The 17,236-nt window shown below is 34.5% G+C and overlaps 1 protein-coding gene across 1 annotated transcript; it reads right to left on the bottom strand.

Moving 5' to 3' along the window:
- Window positions 1-4,207: 4,207 nt before the first annotated feature.
- LOC134235240 (mothers against decapentaplegic homolog 3-like) lies at window positions 4,208-6,213 on the bottom strand (the record flags this gene model as incomplete). The annotated part of the gene is made up of 4 exons (XM_062717373.1): window positions 4,208-4,328; window positions 4,736-4,880; window positions 5,446-5,583; window positions 6,001-6,213. Coding segments are annotated over 4 exons (617 nt in total), but the record flags the coding sequence as incomplete, so codon positions are not given.
- Between the last annotated feature and the right edge of the window lie 11,023 nt (window positions 6,214-17,236).

The raw sequence follows: 17,236 nt of genomic DNA, 5'->3' as shown, positions 1-17,236 counted from the left end.
TCAAAAGGATTACATATGTGAAGTACGACAGGCCGAGCCCTTACCGTTCAAAAGTAATGGTCAAGGATAAAGTTTTTTCATCAGTACGGAAATCTCCAAGGTAAAGATCAAAATTGTTGGTATCCAATGAAAGGCCTTGCCACAAAGCATACATATGTGAAATATGAAAGTCCAAGTTTCTACCATTCAAAAAATATGGTCAAGGTTAAAGTTTTTTCATAGGTACAGACATCTCCAAGGTCAAGGTCAAAAGGTCAAAGTTGTTGGTATCCAATGAAAGGTCTTGCCACAAAAAATACATGTGAAATACGAAAGTCTTAGTATCTACGGTTCAAAAGTTGTGACCAAGGTCAAAGTTTTTGAAAAGAAGGTCAAACTCCAAAATCAAGGTCAAAGGGTCAAAGTTCTTTGTATCCAATTAAAGGCCTTGCCACCAAGAATACATGTGTGAAATATGAAAGCCCTAGCTATTACTGTTCACAAGTTATTGTCAAGGTTAATGTACAGAAATCTCCAAGGTCAAAGTCAGAAGGTATAAATTGTTGGTATCCAATGAAAGGCCTTGCAACAAAGAATACATATGAGAAATATGAAAGTCCTAGTTTCAACCATTCAAAAGATATGGCCAAAGTAAAAGTTTTGAATGTTTGTGTTAAAGTGGATCGAACGCCAAGGTCAAAAGATCAAATTTGGTGGTACCCAAACAAAGGTCTTGTCACAATTAATACACATGTGAAATATGAAAGTCATAGATTCAATCAAAAGTTATGAGCAAAGTTAAAGTTTTTTTGACGGACGGAGAGACTGACAAACTGACAGACGGAGAGCTAGACAGACTGACAGACAGACGAATGAGATTTAATGTCCCCTCGCTTTGGCGAAATATAAATTTTGAAATAATAATAAGTGTTCAGAGGGATTATAAACCTTAACAAAGATCATATTTTTAAAAAAAACCTAGAATGGCAACAGTTTATCACCTACTGAGTTTATTATGTCCTAACCTGATTACTGGTTACAGTTTTCATAAAGGATGTCAATAACACAATAAGGTACAGCATACTCCGATAAGGGAGATAACTCTTAATAACATAAATGTCTATCATTTCTTGATAGATTTGCCAATTTGAAGTGTCAATAACAAAAAGTCCCAAAAATTTGCTGTTCATTATACTACTATCGCGAATCCGACTGTGGGACGTGGAGACCGGTTCTTCGGATGAGACCGTATAGACCGAGATCCCTTGTTTCAGTATAGGTACTGGCACGAAAAAGAACCCTCACTGCTAAATGGTTCTGAGTGTCGTGTAAAGAATAAAATATATGACATCTCCATATGAGTGATTTTTTTTTGTTTTCACGTAATTTTTTGAGTCTGCTGCTCATAAAATTGTGAAAATTTTGTCTCCTTTATAATAACCAAACAGCTAACTGAAATTAAAGTTTTATGAAAAAAAAATATCTACTGTAAAAGTACCTTATAACATAATGATTACTAATCAACTTCTAAATAACTCTGTATAAAAATTGAGTTCTCACCATTTTGTTTCATTCAGGGCTATTTGTTTTTCGTTTTTCAAATACCTGTGTAGTTTTTTTTTCAAAGAGTGGAGGCGGAAAAGCAACCTAAGATGAAACTCTCTTGACTTCAAAAATCAGAAAATATAATCTATAGTAAGTACCAATGAACTCGCCACTTCCTATGATTTTGATGCAAAATTTCAACAATTGTCAATTTCAGAAGAACATTTAAATGGGTACAGTTTATTCCCAAAACATCATAATGTGTCATCAAAAACATTGTTCTAATATGAATAAATTGAAAAAGTACCCAACCATGATCTTCGTAAAACCAACTTTTAAGAGAACTGTACTTCAATTTTTTTTATTTTGAGGGTTAAGTACACGTTATTCCAATAATTGTATAAAAAAAGAGGCCCATGGGCCACATCGCTCGCCTGAGTAAATTTGGTGATGCCATTCTTTAACAGATTTCCTCCTTTATAATACCTATTGTCGCCTCGCCATATCCCCCTTCCCCATGTCACAATTTTAACAATTTAGAATTTACACTACCCAATGATGATTCCACATAAGTTTCAGCTTTTCTGGCCCAATGATTCTTCAGAAGAAGATTTTCAAAGTTTTTTCCTATATATTTCTATGTAAAACTTTGATTCCCTATTGTGGCCCCGCCAAACCCCCGGGGGTCATGGTTTTAACAATTTAGAATTTACACTACCCAAGGTTGCTTCAACATTAGCTAAGCTTTTCTAGACCAGTGGTTCTTGAGAAGAAGATTTTTAAAGTTTTTCCAATATATTTCTATATAAAATTTTATTCCCTGTTTTTGCCCCACCCAACCCCCGGGGTCATGATTTTAACAATTAATAATGTACACTACCCAAGAATGCTTCCACATTAGTTTTAGCTTTTCTGGACCAGTGGTTCTTAAGAAGATTTTTAAGTTTTTTCTATATATTTCTATGTTAAACTTTGATTCCCTATTGTGGCCCTGCCAAACCCCCGGGGGTCATGATTTTAACAATTTAGAATCTACACTATCCCAGAATGCTTTCACGTAAGTTTCAGTTTTTTAATCACCCCACCCTATTTTTGTCTTTTCTTGATTATCTCCCCTTATGAAGGGTCTTGGCCCTTCGCCCTTCATTTTAACAATTTAAACTCCTTTTTACCTTGGATGCTTTGTACCAAGTTTAGTTAAAATTGGCTCAGTGGTTCTTGAGAAGAAGTCAAAAATGTTATGAAAAGTTAACAGACGGACGACGACGGACAAAATGTGACCAGAAAAGCTCACTTGAGCCTTCGGCTCTGATGTGAGCTAAAAATAAATGTAAGAGAAAGTGAATAACTCACGCTTTTTAAATTTTTTTTCAGATTCTTTTGAATAGATATGATTTGATTGAAATAATTTCTTAGAAAATTACAGGAAAACCTATTTGTTCAAGTAACCAGTCACTTGGTTTTATAATTTACTACTCACTGCTTATTAAAGTTTATCTGATGCCATCCCCAGTATAAACAAATTATTCTATAAACCTTCTTTTCCTTTATGGTGTTATTATATTTTCTTGGCAAATATGATTTTAAAGATGTAATTCAATAAAGAAATCAAAATAATCTGCAATTAAACCTTTTTATTGTTCACAATCTTCATTGCTCAATCATTCAAAGTTATTTGTGATGGGTTTCAGCGAATATAAAAAAGGGTTACTCATTAATATTTAGAAATAACATGTTGTGTTAATAATGTAATCTGATTCAAATAAAATCGACAAAATTGAATACAAAAGTAATACTTTCCTTCAAAAATCTTTTCTTATGAGTGAAAAAGTTAAGTGTCCATCTGACAAAGTGAATTGTAATGACACAAGTCTTCAGCCAATTCATAAAAATAAAGAAAAAAGTTTTACTCTACATCTAACAAAACTACATCGGTCATGGAAAAAAAACACTATCAATCTACAATATCCGTTTACTGTGTGAAGTTGAAAGAACATGAAATACTATACTGTACTTTCTCTGCTTTAGACTGCCTTTAAAGCATCTCCGCATAAAAAAAACTACAAAAAGGCCGCAATATACTGAACCACATATATATCTGCACCAGTCAACAATAGACATAAGTCTTCAGTTTATCAAAAACTGCACGAGATGAAAATAAAACTTGAAAATAGATGAAAAAACATCAATGGACAACATAATACAAAACCCATCTTTTTCTTCTTCAATTGCTAATTCACATTACTGGAACAATTAGAGTTGTCACCAAATACATATCAAAATATCTACATCGTATTACTTTTTTTCTGATTCAATTTTTTCCTATCAAAACATAATAATTTTTTGATTTTTGAATACATTGACAATAACCCTCAATATATATCAAGGTGACCACTTTATATAAAATAAAATGCATATTCCTTTTCACAACAGACATAAAAGTATGAGATTGAATATGTATATCTAGTACACGCACATCACGCAAAAGCTGGACAACAAACTCTGAACTATTGAATTCATTTCAGGTACACACAGTGATGTTCATCTGGGAGATTGTATTTACCCTGACTGTATACATAACAACAAACAGGGAGAGGCTTTGTTTCCAAAAGAGAAATTTGTGCAACATAGGCAGCTTAATGACACCACCATAGTGCTTGACCTTTTCCCTGGAGCCTACCGCCTACCTAATGGAGCAGCGTGACACTGGCGACCCCATATGGACCAGAACTCGGTCCAGCCACCGTAGCGGAACGTTCAGGCGAATTTCAATCCAGCAGGGCATACTGGTCACAGTCTGTCTCCTGTAAGCAGAGAATTAAGGAATGACTCTATATAACTTGGCGCTTTCAAAATTTAACACAATCAGGGGAAGTTGAGTTGTTTGGTCCTGACTTTTCCTCGCACAAAATTAATATCTCAAATGAATCTTACTTTCTGTCAATATGATTCTCCTTTGAAAATTGTTCCTATGACCCAACCTAGTTTGTTTCCATAGAAAAGATAGGATGATACTTCCAGTAAAGCTTGTTTAGTATGAACACAAATATTGTGAATTCAGGGATATAGTGAAGTTATAATGGATCCCTACTTATGTAAATTTAAGGAATTCCTTGTACAGATATAGCAAAGCAATTTCATAGGTCCTAATGACTTTGTTTTAATAAAAATTTACTGAAAATGAAATAAAGAGTTCATCATGTGTACTTACCTATACTCAGCTCCCCAGCCCTTGACAAAACTCATATGAATGGTACACATCCTAGTCAGCTGGTAAACAGACTCAAAGCCCTGATTGACGGACTGTGTAAGCAGTGTAGCAAACTCCAGGTTATTAAAAATCTTCAGCCTACTACCTTCAATAGAAAGCATTTACAAAATTAATGTCCAAAACTAGACTAAAGTTATTGCTGAGGTCAAAGAAATACCATGGACAGTATTCTCTAATAAATCACAAAATTATAATTAAATTATAAGACCAGAACCACATGTAGCTCATGCAGCTTCAAAAATAAATTCAGAGTTCAGTAAAAGGACAATTAAGTTGAGGCATAGGATGTCATTCAATTTTCTGTTTTTTTTTTTAAATAAAGATTCCACAGAATTATTACACATCAAATGTTCGAACTGGGTATATTTCTTTCTCATTTTTTTTTTTTACTTTTCAGACTCCATTTGAATTGATAGAACAAAAGTGTGGATTTACAACCATTTGTTTTAATGAACAGATATGGTGTCCTGAACCCCAAAATTCTTCTGAGACACATGATATTGTGTTTTAACGTCTCATCTGAAGGGTCTGTCCAGGCGTCCAACTGTGGGATTCAAACCAGCTATGTAGGGATAACTCCTTACTAAAACTAGAGAAAACGCTCTAACCCCTGTACCATGTAAGCATCCATTAATGTATGTTGGACTCACCTTTAGGTATTTTATAGACTGTTGCTGGGGGCCAACCATGAATCTGATTACAGATGGGGCTGTGTACAAACACCTCACTCTCACTGCGGCATTCCGCAAAAACCTCGCCTCCAATATAGTACAAACGTACACCTTTACCTGTAAATATACACCCAAGATAGGACAGACGCATACCCTTACCTATAAATAGACACCAAATGTAGAACAAATGCACATCTTTGCCTACAAATACACAACCAATGTAGTGCATAAGCAAACCTTATATAAACCTATATGGCGGGGTGTCATATTTATCTTCTGAGTTAAGTTGATACTAACCTATTTATATATAGGCGGCGTGTAGACCTATATATACTTATCATACTCATACAGAATTACATGGGGAGCTAAGTACTAACCTATTTGGCGGCGTGTCACCTCTATCTAAGTTCTACTGATACTAACCTATGTGGCGACTGCTAAGTTCTACTGATACTCTCTTTCTGCTAAGTTCTACTGATACTAACCTATGTGGCAGCGTGTCATTTCTATCTACTGTTTTCTGTTGATACTTACCTATGTGGTTGCGCGTCATCTCTACTAGCTGAGTTCTGTTGATGTTGGACAGTAGTCCTAGACAGAAGCGTTCAGGATTGGAAGGACAAGTAAATCCATCCACAGTAAGCGAGGGCTGAGAGGCATGAAATGTATCGCCGACGCGATTATTCAATTCATAGTATGTAGTAGAACACCAATATGGAGGGTCTGTATAGGACACTAGCTCAGCATCTGAAGATATCAAGATAACAGTTTGATTATTATGTCGAATAAAATATTCCTTTGGTCACCTTGTGTCATATTGAGGTATTAACGATTTCACAAATTATTCTGTTGAAGATTTTCAGTTTCAGAGCAAAACATTCCTAACCAGTGCTTACACTGTGATGTCATCTAATGCTTATGTGACATCATTTGTAAGGCTCCTTGTGAGGTCATTTAAAACTGTATTAGGAATTCCTTAGTAAGAAACTATTATCTAATCCTATCAACCTGTTTTCTTAATAATGCTTTAGAAAAGTATGGACAAGTGAAGAGACTTAAAAAGCAGAATAAAAATTTTAAAATACTGTAAAATCATATATTTTCATTGGGTCAAATTTTCGTGATTTGAAGACATAATATGGATTCATGGGGTTTAAATGTCGTGGATGAAGAATTCTAGAGTAGTTATGTATGTAAAATTTTACATTTCGTGGTAGACATAAATTCGTGGGTCTCTTCATACCTCGAAAACAACGAAAATTAGACCCCTACGAAAAATAGTGATTTACATTAGATTGAGCAAATCTGAATAGCGAATTTTGATTTAACGGGAAAAACATGTCTGGCACGTGTTGTATGCACGTATTTCAAATTAGCATTCTTTTCTCCAATTATTCATCATTTTAAGGAGTCATCCGCGTGGCGCAGTGGTTAGAGCATCTGCTCGAGAGTCGCAAAGTAAGGAATCAATCCTTACGTCGCGGGTTCGAATCCCACTATGGGACGTGAAGACCGGTCCTTCGGATGAGACCGTATAAACCGAGGTTCCGTGTCGCAGTAGGTGCTGGCACGAAAAAGTTCCCTCACTGCTCAATGGCCCTACGTGCTGAGTATAGGAAAAAATTTGCAGCACTCCACCGCGGTGGTGGCGTCTCTATAGGAGTGAAAAATTCTCGAGAGGGACGTTAAACAACATACAATCAATCAATCATTTTAAGGAACCTCCAAGAGGCTTTTCTCTTTTGTGTCCTAATGACGCCATAAAACTTTTAATAGACAATGTTGAATGGCTGTAAACCAAAAAAAAAAAAAAAAAAAGGAACAATGAAAATGCAAACACGTACGGTGTAATTGTTTTGTTAATTATAGAACTTAATGGAAAAGAAATGCTTGCTCTAGCTTTGAGTTAGTTGGATATGTCAGGGCATTTACGATAGTTTATGTTTCAAACTGTCCTTAATGTCCCTGGGAAAAGGACAATTATGTTCTATTTTATAGATCAGCCCGTAAATGGACTGATATCAATTCCTTCGCTGGGGGGAGGGTGACACAAATCAGGAGCTGTGCATTTAGAATCAAATCAAGTACCTGTCCATGAGTTAATGGTAGTAATTAACTAATAAAATCACCATATCCACCAACCCCCCCCCCCCCCAAAAAAAAAAAAATTCACTGGCCCTATTTATTTTAAGTATAAAAAAGAAAGTTGTAATTTTCCACCTCTTATTCTTTCAGTATTTTACTCTAGATATCCCAAATATAAGGATCTCTAAAAGTAATTTCTTAAATTGGTACAAGATTAACTATTTGAGTCAACATGCAGCAGCAAAACAATTAGTCAGGAATTTTTTCAGCAATACAAATGTATGTAAAACCAGATACATAAAAATATGATTCTGGTAAAACATATTTCCAATATTTAAAAAAAAAGAATATATTAATCTACATCTTCCAAAAACTATTTTGATATCAATATAATAAAATGGAAAAAACGGCATGCATTTAATTTGTTTTAAAAGGTACGTAAGATTTAAAATTACAATTAATAATAGTAATCAAGTTTTTTATCTATTATATAAGTGATTTTTTTATGTACCTATATCTATGGCTAGAACATATTTTTACTACGATGCACGACTGACATATGTACATGAATATGTATTTATTATTATATTTTTTAATTTATTATTTATTTATTCAAATAAAATGTATTCTTTTAGTTCTTTTAGTTCTTTAATGTGAGATAATGTGATATTACGTGATTTCAGGAAAACAAAAACAGAAAGTGCAAATAACGTGTATATAAAATGTAAATCACGCCTGCTTGAACATCAATAAAAAAAATAATTAATGCATAAATTTCGCTGTCCATTGATTCTAACTATCTCCGAACCTGACCAGCAGTGTGCAATCAGGCGTGAAGTGACTTCCTGATACCGTAGCATAATATTCACATATACCTTTCTTGAATGAGGTCACGGGTCATCAATGGAGTCGTGAAGTGGTCAGTGTAAGGGCTCTGAAAATTTTTGTATTTAACAACGATATATTCTCCTGTCCGGGTCAGAAATTGCCAGGTAACATCTACCCGTATATGTATTGACTGACTTTTAAATAACAATATGTGCATTACATGTATTTTACTATTTTGATTACTTTGTGACCGTTTTATTGTTTCTCTATAAGGACAACTCTGGAGCTGAACTGCACTCAAGTTAGGTTTTGGGTTATGTCTGTGTAGTCATGTCTCTCTCAGATACGGTCCAGAGAATGGCCGAGTCAAATTCACTTATCTATGGGAACACTTCCAACCCCAGTAATAGTGACGGTGAAGTATCATTGCACTAAATTCACTCGTTACTCGTTACACAAAAGTAAGTGATCTGGATTCAGAAATAAAGACCACACGTAACAAATTTAAAAATCTTGAGTCAAATGTTAGTTCTTTGAGGTTAGTGTTTGACTCTGTGAAGGATAATGCGGAAGCGGCTAAGAAACAGGCTGAAAGTAATAAAAACTAGAGCAAAGCTCGTTGCAAAGCAACGAGTAGGTCTTCCGTCCTGTTTGACAGAAGTAACTTTCATTTCTTACAAAAATGAGTAATAACACCCAAAAATGGTTTAAGTCTTCTAAATCTATGTTAATTAATGCAAAAATAAGCCAATTTTTTACTACTTCCGGTTAGACCGGAAGTGACGACGACAGACGGAAAATTAATTTTTATGCTCCCAAGGACAGTTGTTACTCAAAACCTTGTCAAGAACGGCAAAAATACTTTTTCCGAGTACTTCCGGTTTGGCCGTAAATGACGTCACTGGACGTTTTTTGACAAGCCCAATAGATTAAGCTTGACATTTTGAACAACTTTGCTTCTTTGATGTATAACAAATTTTCAATACTTTTAAATATATTAGGAAAAAAATTCTGACCCCACTAGATCCCTTATTTTAGGGGCCAGTCCTTTTTTCGAGATATCATTTGAAGATCTTTTAATTTTGCACAAATTTTATTCTTCATCTTTTAACAAAATATTTACAAGTAAAAAGATATCATAGAGAAAGTTTTAGAAATTTTGAAACTCTCAATATGACTTTCAGACCATACCGAGCGTTAACGTGCAGCGTTTCCGGTGAAAGTTAACAACACAATGCAACTCTACATATGTTGCTCTATCTCCCCTATAAGTTTCATCTTTCTGTAATGAGCGGTTTTATTAAAGAGCAGCGGACAAACTGACCCTAAAAAATCACAAAACTGCCAAAATCTTCGAAACGGAAGTGACGTCATGAAAATAAAAATAGGGGTATCAAGATTTTTTAATGTTCTATCATACCTGAAAGTTTAATAAAAATCTAATGAGCTGTTTTTGAAAAATCGCGTGCACAAAATCGGTAAGAAAAAAAATAAGTAGAATAGTGAAAAAGAAATCAACGAATAACAAGAAGGTCTTCCGCTGAAGACGAGAGACCTTAATTACACAAGAGAGCACGTTCTGAACGAATAGCAGCACAAAGACAAACTGAGAGAGATCTGCAATTATTGAATAAAGAAAATGCAGAAATTAGATACTCTATCATCGTATAACACAATTAGCCAATGTGTTTGGATTAAGAAGACTTTTGTAAGTTCATAGTTTTACTATAAAGTCACAGCAAAGGTAACAAACAGTGGTACATGGTAAGTTCAACTACAAAGATCTCGGAGCCAAGATGGTGAAAGCTCACATAGTCATTGCATCACATAGGTCTCAGAGCTAAGTTCGTAAAAGCTCTCATAGTTCGTCTCGGAGCTAAGATGTTAAAAGCTATTGATACTCAGTGCGCACATCTTTTGTACAAGAAACTGCATCATAGCGTTCACATATTTGGTAATAGCAATTAGTTAGTTAGAGTGTCATTTCATTAATATTAATCTTTATTTTCTGTTTTGTTCCCTTATTTGTTTGCAGACGTCGATTCTCATTGATAATTTTCTTTTACATCCTTCAATCAAGCGTCATATAAAAAAGCGTTTTAATGACCCTGTCTGTTTTCAAATAATATTTGTCTATTTTCTCCTTCTTGTGTCAATTGTATAAATTAAGTTTATATATTTAATAAAAATATACCAAACAGTGATCCCCATGGAAGAATTTTATTCAGTAAATAAAGCCGTGCACTGAACTATGGAAGAATTTTATTCGAGAATAGTAGGGTATGGGTTATATATAGAGACAAACTGACAGGAAGCATAATAATCCAATTAGTTAGTTAGAGTGTCACTTCATTAATATTAATATTGTCAGCCCCTCACTGAAGCTCTTTCTCCCATCTCCTTATAGGATACGGCAATGTCCCCTGTTTACATTAACATTGCTTATCTTGCACATTCTTCAGTTAATTAGATGGCTGCAGCTTTGCACAAAGTCTGATTGGAAGTGTCAATGTTCGAGAACAACACATCGTAAAAACTAATTGTCCGTCAAATGAAGACGCTCTGTTATTGCATTCTATCTCCCAGAGTTTGTAAACAAGTTCGTAATTAAGATATGATTGTCCGTCGCTCTACGCACTGATAGTATCAATTATAATTCATAACACAATATTGAACTATAGATAAATGTACTGTACAAATTAATATATCAATTAAACTTATAATTTATACACTCATTGTGTTACAATCGACCTAAAAGCCATATCCTGTAGAGACAATTTAGTGTTTTCAGGCATTCCAGAACTTAAAGGAGAGAACACAGAGGAGGTTCTGCAACTTTTTCTTTACAATTTAAAGAAATTTAAGATTGGCTACGAACTTTCATTTGAACGGTCCACAGGATGGGAAAGTTCAGCGAATTCCCCAGAAATATTGTTGCAAAATTCACATATTTCAAGGACAAGGAATACTTTAGAAGCAAAGCGCCACATAGACTCCATGGATGTAACATTTGGGTAAATGAACAGTTCCCAGTAGAAATCGAGGAGAGGAGGGAAAAAAAATCTACCCCGTTATGAGACAAACGAGATTAGACAAATGTACAACCAAGTTAGTCCGGGATGTGCTATATATAAACGGGAAAGAGTAAACACCCCAATCTCTACTGATAACAGAGCTGACGGAAGAAACAACATCCTACAGATCCTCCGGGCAGAAATCACATGGAAATAGGTGGAATCAAATCAGCAAACACCTAGGGGCGAACGACCATCCCAGAAGCCATCCAGACCGCACTGACGCCTAGGGGGCGCAGGAGAGCAGACGTACTTCCACAAATTGTGAAGACTCTTTACTGACATCTGATCTAACGGAAAACACTTTGAATTTTCTATCTTTAAATGTCTGTGGAATCAAAAACCGTCTCAATTATACCGAAATTAAAGAATTTATTACCCAATACGATATATAAACTTTCTCTGAAACAAAGACAGATAATTCTGATGAAATTGATATTCCAGACTATACAACATTTATGAAAAAACAGAAATAAGCTTTCAAAAGTAAGATTGGGTGGATTGATATTAGCAGTTCGTGATGAAATCATTAAGGTAGGATTCTTCTCTGGTTTCTGACTAGATGAAACATTCAAAGTATATTTGCTTATATGTCTTATATATTTAGGTATAAGGGATTTAAAAGACCATATTATTCTTTCCTCATCACAATTGTACAACTTTAAATGGTAAACTGCGCTTGAAAACTAACAGGTACTATATTTTTGGCGGAATGGTGGCGTATGAAAATATCTTCTGCCTCTTAAAATTATAATAGAACAATGAATTTAGTTATAATTTTTACACAATCAAAGACTTGAAGCAATTTTCAAATGTCCATAAAAAATATTTTTTTCTCTCTTAGTAAACGATCAAAACTTTTTGTTTTTGTATCATTTTGTACATTTATAAGACTACTTTGTTAGATGTGAAAATAAGAAAAAGTTAAATATAGGAAGCATATGAAAATTACTTATATATCCTAAAAAATTAAGAAAAAACAGAGAAAATTCAGATTAGCCAATGTCCAGTTTAGTTAAATTATCTATATAAATTTGGTAACATCATGCTATAGACCCGATATAGTAATATCTTTTTATGCAAAAAGAACAATCTTTAAACTTCTAAAATAGAAGAAGGCATCACATGATTGGCAGCAGTATTTTTTTATTCATAATGTCAAGGAAAAAGATAATGACCTTGACCTGACCTTGCCTCTAATATACGGTCAAAGTTAATCTCACTGATACTATCACTTACTGATATTGTCTTCTTGATTCTGTGAAAATTTCCTTAATTTTTAAATACAAGAAATATGAGAAGAATCCTACCTTAAGTATATAAAGATTGTAAATACTGATTGCAAATATGTGCTCTTATTTAAGTTATAAATAAATCACTTTTTCAAACATGTGAAGATTTGATCTGCGGAGTTGTGTATATACTACCTGAATCTATTAAATATTCTTGTACAGATTGTTATAAAGAAATTGAGCAAGAACTCATCGGTGTTTCAACAGACAAAAACATGTATGTTTAATAGGAGATTTTAATGCTAGAGTACGGAATTTAAAAGCTTACTTTAATGCAAATATTTTTTGACACATGTTAACCATTCAGGTGCATTTGAAGCCTCTATGTTATCAAGGGCTTTTATTTTTGAAAAATATGATATTCCTTTGCTAGATAGCTCTGTTGAAGATACAATTGCCAACAATTTTGGCTATAAATTAAAAGATTTCTGTAAAAATAACGATTTGTATATTGTAAATAGTAGATTCGGTACCGACAAAAACAAAAGGTTTGTTACTTGTAAAAGCAGTAGAACTGTGGATTATTTTATTGCCAGACTGGTTTAAACAATTTTTAACTTTTACAACATTTTGAAGAACACAAGTTCTGTGATCTTTTTTCCCGATGTACATAATCCATTGTCTTTTTCTATGTCCACCTGTTCAATCTCTAAAAAAAAAACGTCATGCGTGAAAACCAACCAGGTGTAAAGTTATGGTGCCCCGATAGGGAAGCCGAGTTCTGTAATAACATTGATATTTCAGCTCTGAAGTCAATTGAGTGTAACCTTATCGAAATGAATAATAATGATATTTCAAGCACTGATATTATCGCAAATCTTGCTTCAAAGTATACACTTGGACTGATATACTGATGCGTTGAGTGACAACACTGATGAATCTGACTGAAATACAGTTGCGAAATCCAGCAAAGAATGTGATTGGTGCTTTTCTATAGGCCCACCCACTTTCTCATGGAAACAGCTGTAAGCAAGTGGCAGGCCTCTACTTACTAAGCGAAGTATATATTGGACCTACCAGGTATGTAATACCTTATTAAATTATTGTGAGTGTGGGTAACCTGTATAATGATCTTGATTTCTTCAAGTAAAATCCGATTTAGGACTAGCAGAAGGCGACTTAAAAATGATACACGGTACACCCGGGGCATTTTTTTGCGATTGAATAACAGGGCCGTTTTAACGTATTTTCTTCAGTACATCAATGAAAGTAAACGTACTTAAATTTGAAAAATGTACATGTATTAGTGATATTAATCATTTTATAGTGAACATATAAATAATATATTCGCCATTACTGTAAAAAGTGCACTGCATGAAAAAAAAACACACAAGGATTTCGACTTTTTTCTGATCGCATGTTTTGATATTGCCATGACGACCATTAACATAACAGTAGCACACACACATTTGCAACATGGTATTTTTGACAGTCGTTACAACAAAACAGTAAACTTTTAAATAAATCCATTGGTTTACAACATATGAGTATATATATTTTCATCAGGTGCTCCGGTATTAGCTGGGTATGCTTTCTACGTAAGTACGCGGTGCAACACCGAAAATGAAAAATGCCGTGAATAGAAAATCGTCAGAATTACATGTACAATAAAATGAAAATAGGTGTGTCATCGAACGCTATAAACATGTACAGTCTGTGAAAGGAATATATTACGTGCTAAAAAAGTGATTTTATGGTTTGTTTGTTTGTGTTTTTTGTTCAAAAAGTCACCATCCGTTTTCGACAATCACAAGGTCGTTGGACGCTTTCCAACTTAAATAGGCAAAGGATACTGAACGAGATTGGGCGGGTCCTAATCAACCAATTAAAATGCTTGTTTTATAGAATGAAACCCGTGATTCAAATTGTTCAATTGTCAAATCCTATAGTGTCAACACTCAAGGCAAAGCTATTTCGGCCGCAGTGTAATTAATACTTTCAGGCGAGATTTGCGATAATAAGGTAGAAAAAGATATATGTAATATTTTTATTAGATCAGCCCAAGAAACAATTGGAATTCCTTCAACAGGTCAATATTCAAAAAGAAAAAAAAATAAAACAAACCTTTGGTTTAAGGTTTCGTCAAAGTGCAAAACATGCAAAATGATATAGAATACATTTGAACAGTTTTTTCACAAACCATTCTACTAAGAACTCTGAAACTTTTAAATCAATAAGATTATTTAAAGCTTTTTCAAACTGTATGTAGTATCTATCGATGTTGGTAATCCGGAAATATCATTATGTGTACATGTTTGGTTTTACTATTAGCTTTATGTTGACCGGAAGTAATGTAATAAAAATGAGTCCGTGTATTGGAACCATGTGGTTGTTCTTTATCAGCCAGAAAAAATTGGCCATCCACTGAGAGGCCAACATTACACTGTATACTTACTTATACGTGAAATTTAGAGAAATAAAGAAAATACATTGATATATGCACAAAATAAGGCATTAATTTTGAAAAAAATACTGAAACCTGCATTTATTTCGTAGAAGGCTCTCATATATGCCATAAGATAAATTGGCCCTTTTTTTAGGTTAAGTAGGGTGAGTTTTTCGTGTAAAATGTCTGACAGCGAGGTAGACTGTAAAAATAAACATCAACCCTTATTTAAAAGTCACACCATTTTGAGAAGAATTTGAAACGGGGTTATCAGCGTATTTAGGTAATCAGAGGAAGAATGACGTGTCAAGTGAGCTAAATCCTGACTCTCTATTGCTTAAAGAAAAGGCAAATTAAACTGATCATGTTTTCACGACGAAATTCTTTTTAGATTCCCTCTGAAAACTCACCTCAAGTCCAATTAACATTCTAGCATGTTTTCAAAAGTGAAAGTAGAATAAATTCATCCGCAGATTCCTACCACACGCATTGATTTAAATTTCATTTAGATTAATTAAAACTTATAAAATATTGTTCACAGTATTAGAAAAACACAAATTTATAATGTAATTTTGCTTTCCACAAAGGTACGACAAGGTTCAGATGAAAGCACTTCTGGTTACAGGTGTGGCGGTCAGCCGGGTGCCAGATAGCTTAGTTGGTAGAGCACCTGACCGGAGTTTCAGGGGGCCCGGGTTCGAATCCCGGTCTGGTCCGCTGCATTTTCTCCTCTCCCGTTACATTCGGTGCCGTGCCATGCCCTGGAATTGACAGGTGAAAGACCTGCCAGGGATGAGCCTGGGTTGGGGTCTTTGGAGGGCCAAAGACCTTTAGGGAGGGAGGAATGTGGCGGTCAGCCGGGTTCGATCGCCGGTGACCAGATAGCTCAGTTGGTAGAGCACCTGACCAGAGTTTCAGGGGGGCAGGGTTCGAATCCCGGTCTGGTCCGCTGCATTTTCTCCTCTCCCGTTACACAGGAAAAGAGGCTGATCTCTCATCTGATGTAAACTTTGCAGATTTCCAGTGGAAGAATGTCAGTACAAGGTAGTGGCTTGTTTTTTTATCTTACATTTAGCAAATTGAAGTATTTAAACTGTGTTCGTCGGAAATCAAAAGTGTATATTTTCTAGGATCATGGTTTATAATGTTGACCGCTCCTAGTCAACACATGAGTGTTTTGTGTAATAATACTCATCTATTTTTCTATGTTTTCGTATTTTAAAATGCATATAAAGGTATGCAATGTGTACACAAATTAAAGATATTGAATATTAAATTTTATTTATGTCAATTATTGAACAAATTTGTATGGAATATAGGAAGGAAACGTAAATGTTTGCATGCTGTAAGCATGGGGAGTAAGAAGAAAACATCGCGCGTACTTTGGTAAAGGAAAAGGTATTCACCAGAAGTATAGGAAGGAAAACACCTTGGAAGACCAAAGTATGTTTTGATTAAACCTTATAAGACAACTGGACGAAATCTTAAAATCAGAATTCATTTAAGTTATGGACAAAACTTTCAGTTGCTACTTGCCAAAATCTTTCAGGTGCAACTCGTCAAAAGTGTTCATATACCCGGTATTTCAAAAGTAATAAGTAACAACCACATCATAAGATTTCAAATAAAGAAAGTAAAAAAATGTTTGTCCTGATGGATACCGTCTTGTCAACCTAACAAGCTTGCAAAATCATGTGAATGAAATTGCATTACAAGCATGTCTGTGTAGTGATGCTATTGCCTTTGGATCAAATGGTGAGGCACCAATAAATGTACTGACAGAGAACAGAAGCCTTGGCCTAGCAAGTGCATTTGCTGTGCAGTGCAATGGATGTAAAAAAAAACAGTTTAAGTTTGAAACAAGTCCTCGCATTCCAGGTTCACAGAGGTACAGTGTATATACAGCATTATGAAATTTAGAAAGGTTTAAAGAGAACCCTCAATGCCAAGAAAAATCATCTTATTTTAAAGTTTTACCTTTTGAAGCTTGCTTTACCTCTGAAAAAATCTATAATTTCCTTTCCTTCACTAAGAATTGGTAACAAATAGTATTTTGCTACATCAGTACAGCCTCATTCAAGATTAGGAGGTCACGTAATGGGTCA

Source organism: Saccostrea cucullata, unplaced genomic scaffold, assembly GCF_032062105.1.
Source record: "Saccostrea cucullata isolate Sc308-1 unplaced genomic scaffold, CSIRO_AGI_Scuc_v1 ctg3603, whole genome shotgun sequence".
Classification (NCBI taxonomy): domain Eukaryota; kingdom Metazoa; phylum Mollusca; class Bivalvia; order Ostreida; family Ostreidae; genus Saccostrea; species Saccostrea cuccullata.
This window is presented reverse-complemented; position numbering and strand designations above follow the sequence as displayed.